The sequence below is a fragment of the Podarcis pityusensis genome (assembly GCF_964106645.2).
Source record: "Podarcis pityusensis genome assembly, chromosome: Z".
NCBI lineage: Eukaryota > Metazoa > Chordata > Lepidosauria > Squamata > Lacertidae > Podarcis > Podarcis pityusensis.
In genome coordinates this window covers 41,888,611-41,908,793 of record NC_138044.1, presented here as the reverse complement: position 1 = coordinate 41,908,793, position 20,183 = coordinate 41,888,611, and the positions used below count along the sequence as shown (strand labels likewise).

The following is a 20,183-nucleotide window of genomic DNA, read 5'->3' as shown; positions in this document are numbered from 1 at the left end:
TGCATCAGTATCAGTTTGGCACCTTCATTGTACAGCTTTGTTGCATGCTGAAAATGCACCTCCTTACCTTGACCTTTTGACAGTTTCTCTCTTTTGTTTTGATGGACCCACTTCTTCTGCTGAATGTATGTTGCTCTGTCCATTTTACAATTGCATCTGTTTTTATCATTGTTGTTTTCTATTGCTTGCAACCTGCCCTGGGACCTTGGGTGGGTAAGAAACCTTATAAACAAACAAACAAACAAACAAACAAACAAACAAACAAACAAACAAACTTGGAACTTGGAAAAGACTGCACGGCACTGTGAGCTACTGTATCTAGCCCTGGTCGGCTTGCCCGGGCTTTTAATTAGCTCAGATGCCTGTAGCGGCAGAACCAACATCTTCCCAGTCTGGCTACGAAGGCAGTGCTGGGGTTTTAGAGATGCACATGCCAAGTCGCTCATTTTCACAGGCGATTGCCCCATTGAGATACTGTATTTGTGAACTCAAGTGTTCCTCCAGTGTGTCTGTATATGAATGTAGGGACATTCTTTTCCTGGGAAATCTGCAGTTAGGGGAAAGGAATGTGAGGGCTACTGTCTACTGGAAGAGAGGGGGCTCATTGTAAGTTTCGGTCCAGCTCCACGTTGCATAGAGGTGGTGGTGAGTGTGCTCAGTTGCGGGGAACTGGCAGCAGGCTTAACTGTATGGGGTCTGCATTACTGCAGGGAGGACACACACGTATCCATGCAATGCCTCAGCACGTTCATCTCTGATCTGACCTGCTTGCTAGTTCAGCATCTCTTCAAGCTGCACACTTTGCATCGGCCACCAGCTTTTCTCTGCAGTTCTGCTCATCCCTTGGCCTTCCTGGCTAAGTTGCTGTAAACCTTCTAGGGTGTTGAGTGGTTAAGAGACTGGAAGCTGGCAGGGTTATATTTTGAGACCCTGGATCAACGTCTCTCTCCCTCTTTGTCCTCTCTGGTTGGCATCTGTCTGTCTTGAGAGGCAAAGGGGGAGTGTAGCTTTGGGGTGAGGTTGCAGTGCCTGCTTTGGCTGTAGAATGTTGCAGCGCCTGCTTTGGCTGTAGAGACTGATACGGGAGAGATATGCTTTGTTGCAGCTGGGGCAGAGGAAGGCATGCAGTTGTGCTGCTGCAGATGCACCAGGGCGTTTCTTCTCTAAGTGCTCCTGCCACTTCCCCCCAGAAGAATCCTATTGTTCTATTAACCCAGTAGGTTGGGGTAGGGAGCATTTGGCCATCCAGATGTTGCTGATTGACAACTCCCAGCAGCCCCACCAAGGATGGCCAATGGGCAGGGATGATGAGAGAAGAAGGGCAGAGGTGTTCCCCACCCCTGCAGAAGGTTGAGGCAGCTCTTGATTCTTCAGCTTTTTTATGCCAAGGTTAACTAGGGTACTGGGTAAGGATGAAGTCTCACTAAAGCAGTGCTTCTCAACCTTGGGTCTCCTCCTGCTGTTGTTGGTCTACAGCTCCCATCATCCCCGACCAATGGTCCTGCTAGCTTGGGATGGTGGGAGTTGTAGTCCAGCAACAGCAGGGGACTCAATTTTGAGGGGGGGGGGGAACTGTTCCAAAGTATGGGTGGGGAACCTCAGGCCAGTGTGCTGAATGTATCCCCTCCCCAGCCTCTCTGTCTGGCCTTTGGGACTCTCCCAAGATCTAGAACACACTCCTTCTCCATGGACGCAACATCTCTGCTCTGCATCCCCTTTGAGTGCTTTTGCTTCGTTGGAATGTGTCTTTGCACTCAGATAGCATTTCTAGCTTGCCTAAATGGCAGATATGGAGGGGGTGTTTGTGTGTCATTCAAAAACTTCCAGATTTTATGATGCTGGAACGTAGCCTGTTGTACAAAGCTAAGAGTTCCACCTGTTCTTCCACCCACTTTTGGCTGTAGCCCCTCCCACTTTGCCCTCTGGCCCTGCTCCCCTTTGCCAGGTGGCACCCCAAAAGTTTGCACGTGAGGGAATGTGGCTCCCTGGCTGAAAAAGCCCCTTAAACCTGCTGCGAACCTCCCTGGGGAAACCAAGGAATCTGAAGGAAGGTCACGGGCAATATGTTCAGGGAAGGAGTTTAATTGAAATTGATTCAATGGCACAATCTGCTCAAGGAGCAGTTTAAAAGGTTTAGCAACGGCACAAATAATGGCAGGGGTGAAACAAAGGTCAGCCAACGATTGTAAGATGAAGTCCTGCTTCTAAAAAGCAAGGGTAGGTAGACCCCCCTCTGACGCAGATTAAATTGCGGCAAGCTTTCTTTATATGTTTGTTGTGAAGGATTTGGGTTTGGACAGCAGAGATTTAAGACAGCTAGGATGAATGCTTTGATGTTCCTTAATGGTACGTGGTCCAGGCACATCTTTTGCCAGGGAAATTACAGGTAAATGGCCCAGAAAGACTAGGAAATACTTGGAGAAGCTGACTGACCCCACTACCAGCACTTGCAATGAAGGGTGATGCAACCCAATCTGTATCTGTCCTGGATTTGAAATTGCTTTTACCTATGAAATGTATTTTATTTTTTACATATGGAAATGTTTTTAATTGTTTTTTTAATTGTCATAATTGTGTAAATGTTTTTATTGCCAAATTGTTTTGAGATATAGTCTGGGAAGCAATTTATAACTGTAAATAAACCATGTGTGTTTGTGTGTGGGTGTGTGCATGTGCGTGCGTGCAAATATCTCTCCCCTCACGCAGAACTTGTTTTCTTAATCCATTAATCTCCCTCTTTTCCCCCCAGTCAGTTCCAAAACTGAAGACTTCCTTGTCTGGCTACCTTATGACTGCCCAGACTGTTTTTCTTCAGCCCCAACCCAAGCAGGTAGGGAGATTTCATAGCTAGTAGGCACCAGCCATCACAAACCAGCAAGGAACATCTTTAGTTTCACTCATTAGCACTGAAGGAGAAAACATCACCAGCCATCAGCTAAAGAAAAGCCAGCTGAAAGGTCATGCTTAGTTGTGGTTGCCTAGGCAATAGGTACACAAAATCAAGAAGGCATTGGAGAGCTGTGAAAGAGGAATTCCTGGTCTCCCCCTCCCCATAATTTCATATCTTTCCTATTTCTTTTCCATCTTTTTTTATCTGCTCCCACCCCACCCCCACCAAAAAGTTGTACTAATGTATGTTAAACTGCTTTCTCTGCCCTTCAACCTGGATTTTTATAGACGTTATTTTTCTTTGATTAGATAAGGATTTAGGATCAAAGGGAGGTATAAATAGCTGCTTACTAAATGGATCTAGATTTTGCGGGTATAGCAATCATTCAGACAGAAAGCCCTACAAGTTGGACTAACGCAGCTGTGCGTGTCCTGTCTTTCTTTTACTGGGGTTGTTGGGGGAGGGGGAAAGAGACCTTTGATAAGATGTAAATTGCTTTTCTTTAAAATAATAGTTAGCAGATAGATACAGATTTTCCATTCATTTGGCTTTAATTAATACTTTAAAAAAAAAAAAAAAAGTCTGCTGCATTTTGTGGCCTTGCATTAAAAAATGGATTAACTCCACATCAGGTGGAACATTATGTTCCAAGCTTGCTTCTTGGAAAACGTCATACTACGCAATTTGGATACAATAGATTTCTTTAGATTCCAGTAGATTCCCGCCTCAAGTTATCTCCTGCTTTGCTGATATGGGTTGCCATATTTTGAAGAGCAAAAAAAGAGGACACATTTGCTGACTTCTGCTTTTAGCACTATGAAGACTCTGCCCATGAAAAAGAGGCCATGTCCTGGAAAATGAGGACATATGGCAATCCAGATATAAAAAACTGTTGTGCTTCTTTTTACATCTGTGTGGGTTGAGGTTGATCTGGAGGCTTCAGCTGGTGCAAGAATGCTGTAGCTAGGTTGCTTGTGGCTACTACTGCCAGCGGGACACGGTTAGCGCTGTGGGTTAAACCACTAAGCCTAGGACTTGCCGATCAGAAGGTTGGTGGTTCGAATCCCCGTGACGGGGTGAGCTCCCGTTGCTCGGTTCCTGCTCCTGCCAACCTAGCAGTACAAAAGCACGTCAAAGTGCAAGTAGATAAATAGGTACCACTCCGGCAGGAAGGTAAACGGCGTTTCCGTGCGCTGCTCTGGTTCGTCAGAAGCGGCTTAGTCATGCTGGCCACATGCTGTACGCCGGCTCCCTCGGCCAATAAAGCGAGATGAGCGCTGCAACCCCAGAGTCGGCCACGACTGGACCTAATGGTCAGGGGTCCCTTTACCTTTACCTTACTACTGCCAGCATGCAATTCCTTGCTTGTGGGATTTGCACTGGCAGCCAGTCTGCTACTGAGGCCAGGTTCAGAGTGTTGTTGGTATTAATATGAAAGGCCCTATACATTCAGGACCAGGCTGCTTGAGAGACACTTTCAACCCTTATATAAGCCTAGTGGGTCACTGCAGTATGTGGGAGAGCTCCTGCAAGTCTCAAAGATATCGGAAGACCTTTTCACAGTGACTTGGAGCAGATCTTTCAGTGAGGCTGCCATTGTTGAGATAAGACAGGTGCCCATCAACTTAACTTTACAGAAACAACTGGAGATATTTTTGTTCTAATAATAATAATAATAATAATAATTTATTATTTATACCCCGCCCATCTGGCTCGGTTTCCCCAGCGACTCTGAGCGGCTTCCAACAGAATATTAAAATATAATAGTCTATTAAACATTAAAAGCTTCCCTAAAGAGGGCTGCCTTCAGATGTCTTCTAAAAGTCTGGTAGTTGTTCTTCTCTTTGACTTCTGGTGGGAGGGCGTTCCACAGGGCGGGTGCCACTACCGAGAAGGCCCTCTGCCTGGTTCACTGTAACTTGGCTTTTCGCAGCGAGGGAACCAGAAGGCCCTCGGTGCTGGACCTCAGTGTCCGGGCAGAATGATGGGGGTAGAGACACTCCTGCAGATATACTGGACTGGCTTTTCCATGAGTGGCCTCTGCCATGGGCACGGTTTTTATCTAATGTTGCTTTTAACTGTTTTTGTTGTTGTTGAATTTTGTAAATTGTATGTGTGGAAGGTGATTAATAACTAACTAACAAGATACATAACCTGATTTCTTCCTAACTTCCACTCCAACCATGCACCTGTGACTCAGGTTCATGCATCTGATGAAGTGCATTCTGGTCTATGACCACATATGTGATAATAAATTTGCTAGCTTTTAAGGTGGCATTTAAGGGACATGGGTGGCACTGTGGTCTAAACCACTCAGCCTCTCAGGCTTCCTGATCAGAAGGTCGGCAGTTCGAATCCCCGCAACGGGGTGAGCTCCCCTTGCTCTGTCCCAGCTCCTGCCAACCTAGCAGTTCGAAAGCACACTAAATAGGTACCGCTTCAGCAGGAAGGTAAACGGTGTTTCCATGCACTGCTCTGGTTTCACCAGAAGCAGCTTAGTCATGCTGGCCACATGACCCGGAAAGACTGTCTCCGGACAAGCGCTGGCTCTCTTGGCCTGTAAAGTGAGATGAGCGCCGCAACCCCAGAGTCGTCTGCGACTGGACTTAACGGTCACCTTTATCTTTTTTTTAAGGTGGCATAAGATTCTTTGTGGCTTTTGTAGAAAGGGACTTTGCAGGTTCTCACCTCGGATTAAAAGGCAGGGGAAAATTAAATTACCGTAACCACTGTCCTCCTTAAAGCTTTGAGTAGGCATTTCTTGTCTTCCAAGCAGCAAAAGAAAGCTCCCTGTCTCTGCTGTCACTCTCCCTTCCACCATGGTGTGTGTATGTGTGTGGAGGCTGCCAATGAGAAGCCGAGATGATCAGACGCCTATTTTAATGGATCCCACCCCCACCCTCTCTCAAATCCCCTGGTGATTGTTTGACAATCCTGACCTAAATTAGGGAGCCATAGTCTTTGTATGCTTCATTCCCATGACTTCAAAGATAGGCACAGAATTCAAGCGGCTGAGAAAGAACAGAGGTTGCCAACTTGACATAAAATCATAGCACTAAGGGACCCCGGTGTCATCTAGTCCAACCCCCTGCAATGCAGGAATCTTTTGCAGGATCCATAGTTCTGCTCCCCAGCAGAGATTGCGGGCTCTTTCTGCTTTTAAACACACACACACACACACACACACACACACACACGTAGAAGCACAAAAGAAGCAAACACACAACCTGCTTTACTTTCTTCTTGCTGGTCAATACATTGATTGACGGAGGGATTTCTCCCTGAAATGTAAGCTTAGTGTAGAGTGATTTTTTTCAGTGGCTGCAAACTCTAAATTTAGAGGTGGTAAGTGGAGGAGACCTGCAACGAAGGTCACATCTGCACCAAGCATTTAAAGTTCTCTTATACCACTTTTAACAGTCATGGCTTCCCCCCAAAGAATCCTGGGAACTGTGGTTTGATGCAGGGGCTGAGAGTCTTTAAGAGACCTCTGTTCTCTTCACAAAGCTACAGATTCATGAAGGTAGCCGTGTTGGTCCAATGCAGTCGAAATAAAAATTAAAAAAATTGTCCAATAGCACCTTATAGACCAACTAAGTTTGTACTGGTATAAGCTTTCGTGTGCATGCACACTTCTTCAGATACACTGAAACAGAAGACCCTTATATATAGTGGGAGGGTGGGGTGGGGTATTTCTCAGAAGGGTAGTAGGAGATGGGTGATTGGCCCAATGGGTATAGTAAACCTGTTGATGACTGTTAACGACTGCAATTAGTCCAACAGGAAAAAGCAAGGGATAGCATGCATATGCATGTGTAATGAGACAAGAATCCAATATCTCTGTTCAGACCAGGTCTCTCCATAGTTTTCAGTTTGGTGGTAAGATGTAATTCAGCAACTTCTCTTTCAAGTCTGTTTCTGAAATTTTCTTGTAATAAGACAGCAGCTTTGAGATCTTGTTTTGAATGTCCTGGGAGACTGAAGTGTTCTCCTACCGGTTTATCTGTCTTGAGAGCTACAAAGTAGTTTAGCAGTCAGTCCTTCTCCCCAGGAAACTGGGAATTGTAGCTTCATGGGGCCTTGTGACAACCATGGTGTGGATAGATCGAAGTTAAGTTTTCCCTTCCTCTTTTTATTTATTTATTTATTATTTTTATTATTATTTACAATGCACATACAACCACACATATAACAAAACTTAAATACAAACAATGCAGAAATACCAACATAAATACTACATTTAAGTCACTTCCCTCCATCATTATTTGTCATTTCTTTTTTTTTAATGTTCTTATTTACATTGCAATTTGTATCTCTCATCCTCAGTATTGTTGTTTTACTAATATTTTGTTTTCAGAGTCAACTTTACAAACTTAATCTAAACATATCAGCATGTTGTCTTTAGAACAGTGTTTGCTCATGTATTCTTCAAACCATTTCCATTGTGACCTTAGTTTCTGGTTTGTTTGATATCTTATTATTGCAGTTAATTTTGCCAACTCAATAAATTCTAAAAGTTTATTTAGCCAATCTTCCTTTGTAGCTATGTAGTTTCCTTTCCAGTTTTTAGCAAGTAGGAGGCTTTCTATATTTCTATAGAAAGAGGAACGGGACAAGGCTGTCCCTTATCCCTGTTACTGTTCATATTAACATTAGAAATGTTAAATTCAGAAACAAGGAATGAGGAAGAAATCAAGAAGATTACGTTAGGGAAAAGGTCCTTCAAGCTGAAGGTTTTTGCCGATGATATAATATTAACAGCAGAAGATTTAAAAAAGCATCCCTAAAGCTTTAGAAAAAATAATAGAATTTGGTGAAGTGTCGGGATTCAGACTCAACAAAGCCAAAACAAAACTAATGGTCAAAAATATGCAGGAGGAAGAAAAAAAGGATTTGAGAGAAATAACAGGATTGGAAACAGTTAAAAAAGCAAAATATTTGGGCATCCAAATTACAATGAAAAACATTAATTTGTATGAGGACAACTATAAAGAGACCTGGAAAGAAATAAGAAGAGATCTAGAAATCTGGTCAAGATTGAAACTATCGTTCTGGGGAAGAATTTCAGTAATAAAAATGAATATATTGCCCATTTTTCCTCTTTCAGATGATTCCAATCATAACAAAAAAAAAAGATTGTTTCGAGAATTGGAGGAAAGTTTTAACAAAATTGATCTGGCAAAGAAAGAAACTGCGAATCAGTTACAAACTATTGATGGGTAGGAAAGAGAGAGGAGGATGTGCGTTGCCAAATTTCAAAATTTATTACGAAGCTGAGTGTTTAATCTGAATAAAGGATTGGATTTTATTGGGAAAATTAGATATATTAGACCTAGAGAGCTTTGATAATAGATATGGCTGGCAGGCTTACCTGAGTTACGACAAAATAAAAGTCCACAAAGGATTTAACAACCATATTATCAGGAGTGCTTTATACAAAGGGTGGGCTACATATCAACCATTACTAGAACCAAACACACCATGGTGGCTGTCTCTATTAGAGGCTTTCGCAGTTAAAAAACTAAATATGACAGGGAACTGGGCAACGTATAGGCAACTATTAAAAGAAGAAGACCAGATAAAGTTGAAATTATTTGAAGATATAAGGCACCACTTCACAGACTGGCTTCAATACCATCAACTAAGCAACGTCTTTAATTTGGATAAAAAAATTAGGCTTTGAGAAGGAAGAATCAAAATTACAAAAAGTTGTACTGGGAAATAACAAAAAATTATTATCAAAAGTATATGATTTATTATTGGAATGGAACTTAAAAGACGATGTAGTAAAAGAAGTACAGATCAAAAGGACATTGGACATGTAATATACCTAGAACAGTGGGATAGGCTTCTAAAGGCTGATATAAGGTTCACCGCCTGTTATTCTATAAAAGAAAACATGAAAATGTTTTACGGGTGGCACGTAACACCTTCAAAACCTTGCCAAAATGTACAAGTCGAGGTGCAATCTTTGTTGGAAATGCATGGAGGTGGAGGGAACCATAATACACTTATGGTGGGGTTGCAGAGAAGTTAAAAAAAATTGGAGTTGTGTGCACGAGGTATTTTATTTGTAATCCCTCCCAGGGCAGGGTCCTGTCCTCTTGTACAGTGGTACCTCGGGTTACATACGCTTCAGGTTACAGACGCTTCAGGTTACAGACTCCGCTAACCCAGAAATAGTGCTTCAGGTTAAGAACATTGCTTCAGGGTGAGAACAGAAATCGTGCAGCGGTGACGTAGCGGTAGCAGGAGGCCCCATTAGCTAAAGTGGTGCTTCAGGTTAAGAACAGTTTCAGGTTAAGAACGGATCTCCGGAACGAATTAAGTACTTAACCCGAGGTACCACTGTACTTTGCAAGGCCCCACGCACACTCATGGAATGATGCTGACAATAGATACATAAGCAACACTTCTTTTTTGTAATTCTGCCAGGATGGACTGGTGCACTGTCATCTCAACAGTCAGGTGCAGAGGTGAGTCAAGGAGGCTAGAAAAGGATGAACAGGGTGGCCCCAGTTGGAGGAAGAGAGGTGGGTGGGGTGGGGGTGGGGGTTACCTAGGGGGATACTAAGAAGCAAGGGACAGCAGTGGGGTCAGTGACTATTTGACTTCCAACAGCGGGCATCACTGGATAAGTTCATTATTTTTCTTGAATTAACTGGATATTGAATGAATGTGCAATTAATTGTTGCTGTTTTGAACCTTATTGTTTTGTTATCGTCCATAGTGGGTTGTGGAAACTGCTGTTCTGAATAATGCATTTAATAGGGTAGGGGACACTGGGGGTTAATTGATGGAACCAAGCAGGCAGTGGCATGAACATTTAGGGACCACCAAGCAAGAGGATTTTAAGGCATGGGGGACAGCAGTTTTAGAGAGGTTTCCCAGCAGAGAAAGAGCAAGTAGCAGAATCATAGAATTGTAGAGTTGTAACACCTGCTTCTTGGGAGAAAAGCAATGACAAACCTAGACAGCATCTTAAAAAGCAGAGACATCACCTTGCCAACAAAGGTCCATATAGTAAAAGCTATGGTTTTCCCAGTAGTGATGTATGGAAGTGAGAGCTGGACCATAAAGAAGGCTGATCACCGAAGAATCGATGCTTTTGAATTCTGGTGCTGGAGGAGACTCTGGAGAGTCCCATGGACTGCAAGAAGAGCAAACCTATCCATTCTGAAGGAAATCAGCCCTGAGTGCTCACTGGAAGGACAGATCCTGAAGCTGAGGCTCCAATACTTTGGCCACCTCATGAGAAGAGAAGACTCCCTGGAAAAGACCCTGATGTTGGGAAAGATGGAGGGCACAAGGAGAAGGGGATGACAGAGGACGAGATGGTTGGACAGTGTTCTCGAAGCTACAAACATGAGTCTGACCAAACTGCGGGAGGCAGTGGAAGACAGGAGTGCCTGGCGTGCTCTGGTCCATGGGGTCTCGAAGAGTCGGACACGACTAAACGACTAAACAACAACAACAACAAAGGGACTCTACGATTCTCTATACAGGATTAAAACAAGAACAGCATAAAGAAGAGCCCAATTATCTCATTTTACTCATCAGAGTAACAACACAACCAATAAAGACCACATCTGTTTATTAACTGCAGCTAGATTAGTTATTGCGAAAAACTAGAAAACTTTAAATGCAAATCTTTTTGAAGCATGAGTTTTGCAAGCATGGGATGCTGTGCTTATGGACAAATTAACCATTTCACAAAAAGAATATCGATCTTGGGGGGGAAAGGACTCACACCTTCTGTACGACATAGTATCCTTTTATTGACTTTGTTAAGACAATCAAAATGGTTTTCACCCTCCATCGACTCACGGAACATGATGGAAAGACACTTTTATTTAATTGCCTTTCTTGAAACATCGAAAACTACAACCACCAGCCTCTGTTTTTCTTTCTTTTCTGTAAGCTACTAAACTCTGTATTCATCGTACAAGTATGTTTTGTTGCTTGAAATTAAAAATCAATAATAATAATAAAGAACAAAAGAAGAAAGTGAGCTAACCTGCAGGCAAACCTTTGTCATAGCAACTTAAGGAAAGAAGGAAAAGACAGCACTTATGGGGCTGGCTTCCCCAATGGCGAGCCAAGGAGTGAAATAATTGACTTAAGGGGGATGGTAATTACACAACTGGTGATAGAGAGATTAACAGGGAAGAAAAACTGCTTTAATAGATCTCAGAAGAGCTCTAAACTGCTCTGAGTGAAGAGTTCTCCAGGGTTCCGTGTGTCCCCCCCCCCCAGGCAATAGAATCCCCTAGGGCTCCAAAGCGCCTTGGGAGAGGCTCTCACAAATTTTATGCTGAATAATAATAATAATAATCTAAGAGCAAGTTTGCTAAAGGCCACACGGTGGCGCCATCAAGCAGCTTCCTTCCTTCCTTCCCAGGATAAACTATCCTGTGTTCTGAGACTTCCAGCACTTTTGCTTGGTGAAATGTATATTCCCTCAGGGGCTCTGAAAGCTGCACCATTCTTTTCTGAACTGTTTTATGGGTTACCTCTTCCCATTCACGTCTTCTCACCACTGGTCTCCCCTCTCCCGCATTCAGCATCACAAAACAGCTCTATGGCCAAGTGCTAGAGCAATTATTAAGGCAATGGGTGTATTTTTGTGTGTGTGTTTTTAAAGAGAAGTGTATATTAGATTATGCTGAACAGCACCTGCAAACAAGAAACAAATGCTAACTTTCCTCTTCTGGGAGAGGGGGAGGGGAGGACTAGGTGCTAAATATAAGTGCCAGCCTCCTGGGTGATGTGACCCGTGCTTTGAAGAAGAAGATAAACACTGGTGGTATTTTTAGCTGATGATTAATTAATGCAAATTAGTATCTGGGAGTGGAAGAGAAGTGGAAGCAGCAACATGAGAACAAGAGAGGGAGCATGTGCTCAAGGGCATGCTGTGAAATGTGCCAAATTTCCTACAGACAATTGCTGGGAGGGGAGAGGAGCAGGCAGGGTGCGGCAGCTGAGATAGGGGTGAGGAATCTTTTTGGCTTACGTGGGGCAACTATGACAGGTGCATAGGACCACCACCCCTGTCCATCATCTCATGCCATAATGAAGTACTGATAAGGACTGAGCGGAGAGTTCAGCCCTGCTCTCTGCAGTGGTCTGAGCAGGATTTAACCAGTTGAAAGGTGGAGATGAAGCCTGCTATTTTGGCTGTGCACACCAGTTCCCTGATCACCCCATCCGCTAATCTCACCCACTTATCGAAGGGATGCTACTCGATTGACAGTTGGGCATGGGTTTAGAAAAATGGCTTTACGGGCCAAATTTAGATGCCCTTGGTACCAAGACTGGCCCATGACCAGAGGTTCCCCACTCCTCCTCTACTTGTGAAGATAAAGACTAAATCACACAGGTGATATTCAGACTTGTTGCTCCAAATTCAATGTGCCCATCCCTTATCTTCCTAAGGCCCACCATATTTATTGATCATTCATCCTGATTTCCTGGAACAAAACGTAGGCAGAGGTTAGATTATATTTAGACATTACTGAGCAGTTGTTCTGATTTGTTCACAGAGTAGTCATATGGGCATTCCTTCTGATTTTCTTGTGGAGCATTGGCACACTTTTCATCCTTGTCACTTTCCAAACTGCAAAAGTCCTTTAGAAAAAGTGGCTTTGTTTCAGCAAGACAACAGAGGCCTTTAATCCACTTTAACTGCACAAACCTAACATTCCAGAATGCACTAGACTCCCTCCTACAAAACACTGATAATCTGGAGGCAACCTTAAATGCTATTATGAGGGCTGCCCTGGTTAATTGGGCTCGTTTGTTCATATGGAATTTTAATTCAAATATCTACAAAGATGGTAGGTGCCAAAACACTGTCTTAAAAAAGAGATCTCCCTTTTTCTTGCACACAACAAAGTAAGTCCTTCTGAGATATGCCTGATGGCACATACATACGTATCTAGAAATAAAAAGGCTGCTTTCCCCCCACTTTGGAATGTTTGATTTACAAATATGCAAGTTTAATTGATAGGCCGGCCCTACCATGAATCAGAATAATCCATCTGCCTCAGGTGGCAAATGCTGAGAGTCAAGGAGTGGACAGACCTGTGTGTGCCTCCCTTCACCCGCTAAACTAGCCTACTGCTCTCAGGTGCAGCAGACAACATGGTCCTATTGCTAAGGAGAGTTTCAGGGGCTAATATGACTGGATTTGGTATGTGCAGTGGAGAGGCTTGCTGATACCTTGCCCTTCACTTCAGGTAGCAAAATGTCTTGGACCAGTCCCTGTTAAAATTAATTGGGTTGGTTGAGCCACCCCAGTCTCATCTCACAAGAACAAAAGGAGAGCCCTTCTGGATCAGGCCAGAATAGTTCCACATCTATTCCAGCTTTTCACAGGGGCAAAACAGAGGCTTCTGGGAAACCCGCAAGCAGGACCTGAATGTAACAGCATTCTCCCCTCCTGCAAGTAGAGTAGGGCCAACCCAATCCAGAAATTTATCTCATCACCTTTCAAAACAATTTTTTTTTGTATATATAATTGTTTCCATTGAAAGATTTTCCACGGATAACAAAGGTACATCTAACTTCTCTGCTTTCAGTTCATAGAGTCCTGTCTATAGGTCAGTTGCATTTGGTGTTGAGACACTGGTGTGAGACGTTGGGAAGATGTGGGGAGAAAGAGGTGGGGAGGGGAAGAGGTGGTGGTAATTATTTTTCCTTCTTCTGCATTGTGCATGTGAGGGGTTCTTTGGCTGATGGGAGCCAAAACATCAGTTGAGGAAGGCTGAACTAGATGGACCTAGCAGGGGTCTTATTACTCCCTTAGGCCACCTTGTGTCCCTTCCAGTGTCTCCTCCAAGGTTTGCACTGGGTGGCACAGCTGTAGCATTTGGGTTTGCAATGCTTGCTTGTGTCGCAAGCTTGAAGGTCTGCTGGAATCCGAAAGGACGGAAAGCTTGAAAGAAAAAACCTTTTCTCCCTTTGCTTCTGTGGGTCTCTGTCACCAGAGCTGTGTTTCCCATAAGGCTTAGTGATGCATCGCGCCAGGGCGCCAGCCCCTCAGGGGCGCCCCAGCAAGTGGGGGAGCTGCGCAGCTTTGCTGGCAGCCTCCCCTTTCCCTGCACACCTGCCAGCTGCACCCCGCCAACCATAAGGCTGGCGGGTGTGCAGCTTCCCTCCCAAGCATCTGCGGGGATCACTCTCCTCCCAAGGAGGCTTAGGAGGGGTGCAACTTCACTCCTAAGCCTCTGCGAGGATCACTCTCCCGCAGTGGCATGGGGGGGAGTTGCGTCCCCCCTGGATGGCTGGCAGTGTGCAGCTACGGCCACCCCAACACTATCCATGGTAATTTGGGGGTGCTGGGCGTATATTTGCACCCCAGCACCACATCTGCTAAAGACAGCCCTGTCAGTTGCCTTAATTGGGTGTCACTATTTACTGTGTAAGTATTCCTGTATCGGGTGCTGGATGTGCCCCTTCACTATCGATCCTCATCCTGCATTTCTCCTCGCGAGCAGACCTTTTGATTTCTACTCCATATTAACAAAACAAAAACAAAAAAGTTAAAAACAATTGCATATAAAATGGTTAAGAATAACTGCATAATAAGGTAGAATCATAGACTCATGGGTCAGAAGGAATCCTGAGGGCCATCTAGTCCTACCCCCTGCAATGCAGGAATCTTTTGCTGACTGTGGGGCTTGAACCCAGGACCCTGTCATGAAGAGTCTTGTGCTCTACCAGCTGAGCATTGCATGGCAATAAAAATATATTAAATATATTAAAACAATTAAAGCACAACTCTAAATATTAAAAAAAAAGTTTAAAACATCAGCACATACTTAAAATCAATTCAGAGCCAAGACAGATACCAACTAAGATTTTAGAAGGTTTGTTGGAAGAGGAATATCTTTAGCAGGCATGGAAGAGTCAACATGGAAGGCACTTTGCCTCTATGGACAGCATTCACATTTCACATTATTTTCCCTGTTGTTATTGTATAGCCAGCCCCCTCCTCCAAGGAACTCAAGGGTGTGTGCACATGGGTCCCCTCCCACTGCCCATTTTCCCCTAAGAACAACCTTGTGTGGGCAGGTTAGGCTGAGAGGCAGTCCCTGGCCCAAGGTCACCCAATGAGCTTCATGATGGCTAAGTGGCGAGCGACCAACACTCTTAACCATCCTGGCTCTCTCCCTTCCTCTCTGTGGCAGAGGAGGCACAGGTAGAAGTAGGAAAGCATATTTGAGCCTGCAATCCTTGCAGCTGGCTAGAGAGCAGTAGATCATCCCCAGCTCCGCGCAACGCGGAAAGCCTGCAAGGCGCACGGCAAACTAGCGTTTGCCTTATTCCAATACGCTTCTCCAAAGTCCCCATTTTTACGCGCGGCTCAAGGATAGGAAAGGAGGACACAGCCGCGCTGTCCCAGAAGGGCAGCCCAAGGAGGCGCCCTCTGAGGTGGGAGGGTTTCCCGACTTATTCGACGCTCCTGGAAACAGGGGCGTGAGCGTCTGTGTGCGTTTTTGTCTTTTTTGCCAGCCCGCGAGAGACAAAAGCGCAGCGTTTGGGTACCTCCTTCCCGGCGCTTCGGGAAAGGCAGGTGACGAGAGAAACGCCCGCCTCCATGCTACCCCGCGCAGTTTGAGACGCTTACCGAGAGAAGGGGAAGGCACAAAGGGGGAGGACCCGTCGCTCTTTCCAGGCGAGCTAAACTTTTGGAGTTGGGAACCGGGCGGCTCAGGCTCTGCGGGCGCGCCCCGGGCGGGCAGTCAGGTGCGGGTGATTCTTCGCCGATGGGGTGGGAGTCCCGGGGAGGGCTTTCCCTTGCTCGGGACCTGCACGGCGGCGGCTGCGGCGCCGGAGCTGCGGGGAGATGCTGGACAACAACGCGAGCTGCCCGGAATGCCGCTTCCACCCTGAGGCGCGCCACTCCCTGGCGGCCGTGCTCATCTTCACGATCGTCGTGGACATCCTGGGCAACGTCTTGGTGATCATGTCCGTGCTGAGGAACCGCAAGCTCCGCAACGCCGGTGAGTTTTGGCCCGTGGGAAGGAAGGGAGAGCCTTGGCTCCGGCCCGCTGATTAAGGGGCCTCTTGCTAGGACAGGGAGGGATTATGCGGGAACCAGCACTTCGAAGGGCAGCACGTGGTAAGGTGCCGGAGGGCGCGGGCCGTCTGTGTGGCCCTGTTAGGGCAAATGCCCCCTGCATTTCTGACCGCCAGCTGTACAAAAGTATGGTAAGTGTCTCAACTCTTGGTAAGACGATAATGTACATCAAGGGGAGACAGGTCATAGTGGTTTACTGCATGTTTACTGCAGGAGTTGGCTTTCAAAGTGTTTAAAGTCATTCACACCTACTTGACTTTATAATCCTTGACAGCAATTCTGTAAGGCAGCCCAGGTTTATTATCCTCCACTCCCATATTACGGGATGGGGCGGGGCGGGGAAGAGAGTTGAAGCTCAGAGTAAGGTTACCAGATTTCCCCCCCAATGAATCCGGGGACACTTTTCAACCTCAGTGGATTTTGTATGGGGGCTGATTTGCAAATCCGGGGACTGTCCCCGAGAAACGGGGACGTCTGGTAACCTTAGCTCAGAGGGAATTTCCTAGCGAAGAGCACCTCGTGTGTTTTATGATACAGCCGGTTTTCAAACCAAGGACTTCCGAAAAACCCATAGGTGACAGCGCATGCCTATAGAGAAGTAATTCCCATTTTATTCTAGGGGGGGGGGGGTGCCTGAGCCCTAGGAAGCGCATTTACGATTGCTCAAGGTTACAGGCACGTTTACTCAGAAGAAAACCCCACCGAGCCTGACAGGGCTCTGCTTTCGCGTACGGGTGTATTAGAACACCCAGCTACTTCCCTCGAGGAATCCCGAGCATTGCAGTTTACTCCTCACGGAGTTACAGTTCCCAGCAGCCTTTCACAAACTACCGTGTCCAGGATTATTTGAGGGAAAGAACGTGACTTAAAGGTATAGGAGGGTGCATGCAACATCCCCGTGCAAACAAGACGAAAGAAGCACACTATGCTGCTGCTGGAGCAGCAGCTATCAGTCTTAAATTGCCATTTGTCTATAGAGACCCCTCCTTTTAGCTTGGCCTGGAAGTTTGCCCTCCTTCTTGGAGTACTCAGTGCTAACCACACAAAAAAGATGCGCGTCCCGTTCCAGGAAGGGTCATAGCTCAGTCCTGGAGCACCTGCTTTACCTGCAGAAGGTCCCAGGTTCAATCCCTGGCATCTCCAGGTAGGGCTCAGAGAGATTCCTGTTTGAAACCCTGGGGAGCTTCTGCCAGTCAGTGTAGACAACATTAAGCTAGATGGACCAATGATCTGACTTGGTAAGGCAGTTTTCTATGTTCCTTGTGTTCCACTGTGGGGCTTCTTTGAGTGTGCATGTTCCAGTTCCTCCTTTCCCTTTATTGTTGCCTTCTTTGTTCCCAAAAGAAAGTAGGGAGGAAGCACCTTTCACTTAGGGCATCACTGTAAATTAGCCCACAGAAGTTTCTACCCCACCCCCAATTGCGAACCTTTTGGCAGAGGAGGGACACAGAGCTGCAGAATTGGAAGGAACCTCAGAGGTCCTCTAGTCCAACCCCCAGCCTGTGCAAGCAATCTACAGCTGATAGGGAAAGTGATTGGGGCTGCACTCCCACACACACTTCCTTGGCAGTACATCTCATGAACTCAGTGGAATTTATTCCTCACTGTATATGTATAAGATTGTGCAGTTCCAGTTCATGCCCCTGAGTTTGTGCAGAGCGTTTCCCTCATTGTCTGGACTACCATTAGGAAAACAAGTCTTCAGAGGAGGAGGAGAGAAACCTCTGTGTGCCCAGCCATCATTTCTGGTTTTTAGAAATAAAATCCTGCCTGCATGTAGGGTGAGAGCTGAAAAAAGGGCTTTTTAGAAGAAGATTTAGGCTCAGCACAGTCTAAGGACCCTGGATCTATAGGAAATGTAATAGCCGGAACGCACAAGCATGAATTGCAGAGACAGTGCAATGCAGAGAAACGTTTCCTGGCGTGTGTGCAATGCATCTGATCAGATCTTTAGACAGGGATGAGATCCCTAAGAGGGAACCAGAGTCTCTCAACTCCAACTTTCCTCCAATAATAAATTGACCATGAGATTGCTTTGAGGATGGCAAATCGGAGTGGGTGTGAAAGGGAACTTGTCGACAACAGCTTTAAAGTCTCTGTCTGGGTGCAGATGTGTGAGGGAAAACCAGACTGATGGCAAATACCAAGAATGTTAATTTATTTCATTCATTTTTCTGTCTGTATTTATTAGATTTAACTAAGCTTAAGTACAGATGATTGAAATAATTTGCATATTCTTCCCCTGTTCATGCCGTCTAAACTTTCTTCCTTCTTGTGTTGAATTACAGATTGAAACGCCTGCGTGTATGTTGTAAAATGCCACACACATATGTCTGGCAGAATAAAACAACACTTTTACTCAAACTGACACTGGGGAGAAAGAAACAACAACACCAAAATTAAACAATAAGAGTGAAATAAACAATTAAAACACAGACATGAAGAGCTTGGAAAGCTCTGCCTTAGGAGACCATTTTAAAGGCTTATGGATCACACTAAGCAAGCCAGTTTGTCTTACTTTGTCTCTGGGATGGGGAAGTCTCAGCCTGAGGGCCAAATACTCCTCATCTCGTCATGTGGCCCTTGTGATTCTTCCCAGGTCACAAACCCTCCAGAACCAGACCCATTATCAGCCCTCACTCTCCTGGAGTAGTTTCCCCCCTCCCCCGATACAGTGGTTAAGAACTTAATTTGCTCCGGAGGTCCGTTCTTAACCTGAAACTGTTCTTAACCTGAGCTACCACTTTAGGCAATGGGGCCACCTGCTGCCGCCACATGATTTCTGTTCTCATCCTGAGGTAAAGTTCTTAACCTGAGGTACTATTTCTGGGTTAGCGGAGTCTGTAACCTGAAGCGTATGTAACCTGAAGCGTATGTAACCTGAAGCGTATGTAACCCGAGGTACCACTGTAATGAGTTGTACGTACCTGGGTGGAGGATAAAAAGGTGTGTGCTTGTAGAAACCTAACCAACTGTACAAAGGTAAATTTTGCATTGATTCCTCTGCCCACTTTTGCCTTCTCCTGGCACGCTGGCTGGAGGGGAATGAGCTCTTCAATCTGAAAAGGTTCCTACCCTTGTTCTGTCCCGTTTGCTTTCAGTTCTCAAGGCTTCAGGAAGAGCCTCATTTTGGGCAGCGTGGCAGTGTCAGCCACCAAGGTCCTTCTCACAGTAAACCCCTAAGTGGGTGGCGCTGTGGGTAAAACCTCAGTGCCTAGGACTTACCGATCGCATGGTCGGCGGTTCAAATCCCTGCGGCGGGGTGAGCTCCCATCTTTTGGTCACAGCTCCTGCCCACCTAGCAGTTCGAAAGCACCCCTAAGTGCAAGTAGATAAATAGGTACCGCTTTATAGCGGGAAGGTAAACGGCGTTTCCGTGTGCTGCGCTGGTGCTGGCTCGCCATAGCAGCTTCGTCACACTGGCCACGTGACCTGGAAGTGTCTCTGGACAGCGCTGGCCCCTGGCCTCTTAAGTGAGATGGGCACACAACCCTAGAGTCGGACACGACTGGCCCGTACGGGGAGGGGTACCTTTACCTTAATTTGAAGAAAGGCCCATAGCTAACCAAGGAAACTTGTGTGTGCAGCATGCCCGTGTTTCTAATACACAGCTGAGCATCTCAGCACTGGAGAGTAGGACCCATTCTGCTAAGAAGGTGTGCCTAAGGTTGAAATCTCCTGGAAGCTTCGTGTTTTAAATCACCGGGAAGCAGTAAAGAGCACGGGGCAGAGACAGGGAGAGAGAGAGAAAAAAAAACAGACATCAAGTGAAAGCAAAAAAAACAATGGGGGGGGAGAATTTTAGGGAGTTGATCTTTGGGTTTATTGAATGTTTCACTGAGTTGAGGAGCCTCAATGTGATGAAATGGGAACTTTACTTCTCCGCAGAGACACTGAAGGAGGAAGGAGGGTGCGGTGGGGGCAGTTCGCCCTGGGTGTCATCCATGGGTTGGGGGGTGACAGCGCCCCCCTGCCCCCTGAGATGCTCGCCCTGTTCCTGCGGGCAGCTAGCGCGACCCCCCAGTGCACAGCATGTGTGCCACTCCAGGTGCCGGAGCAGCTAGCTCTGCCTCTGCGCAGAGAGCCCTCGCTTGTTATCTTGCTCCAGCGACTCCTCCTAGCCAGCATTTATTTCTTATGGCAAAGGACTAGCTTGTGGCAAAATTGTGTTTTTCTTCTCTTCAGCACCCTCTCTCTCCTTTCTCCTTT

At 45.8% G+C, this 20,183-nt stretch overlaps 1 protein-coding gene across 2 annotated transcripts in view; it reads left to right on the top strand.

Annotated features, from left to right (window-relative positions):
- The window catches only part of GPR50 (G protein-coupled receptor 50), a gene marked incomplete at its 5' end in the record, with an annotated part of 70,531 nt that overhangs the window by 7,655 nt on the left and 42,693 nt on the right, over positions 1-20,183 (top strand). The window contains one exon of one of the 2 annotated variants that reach the window (XM_080991144.1): positions 15,741-15,897. The exons of the other annotated variant lie outside the window; for it this stretch is intronic. Within the exon in view, the coding sequence (XP_080847270.1) occupies positions 15,741-15,897 (157 nt within the window). Of the gene's footprint in view, positions 1-15,740; positions 15,898-20,183 lie in introns of those variants that run through there. 2 annotated transcript variants of the gene reach the window in all.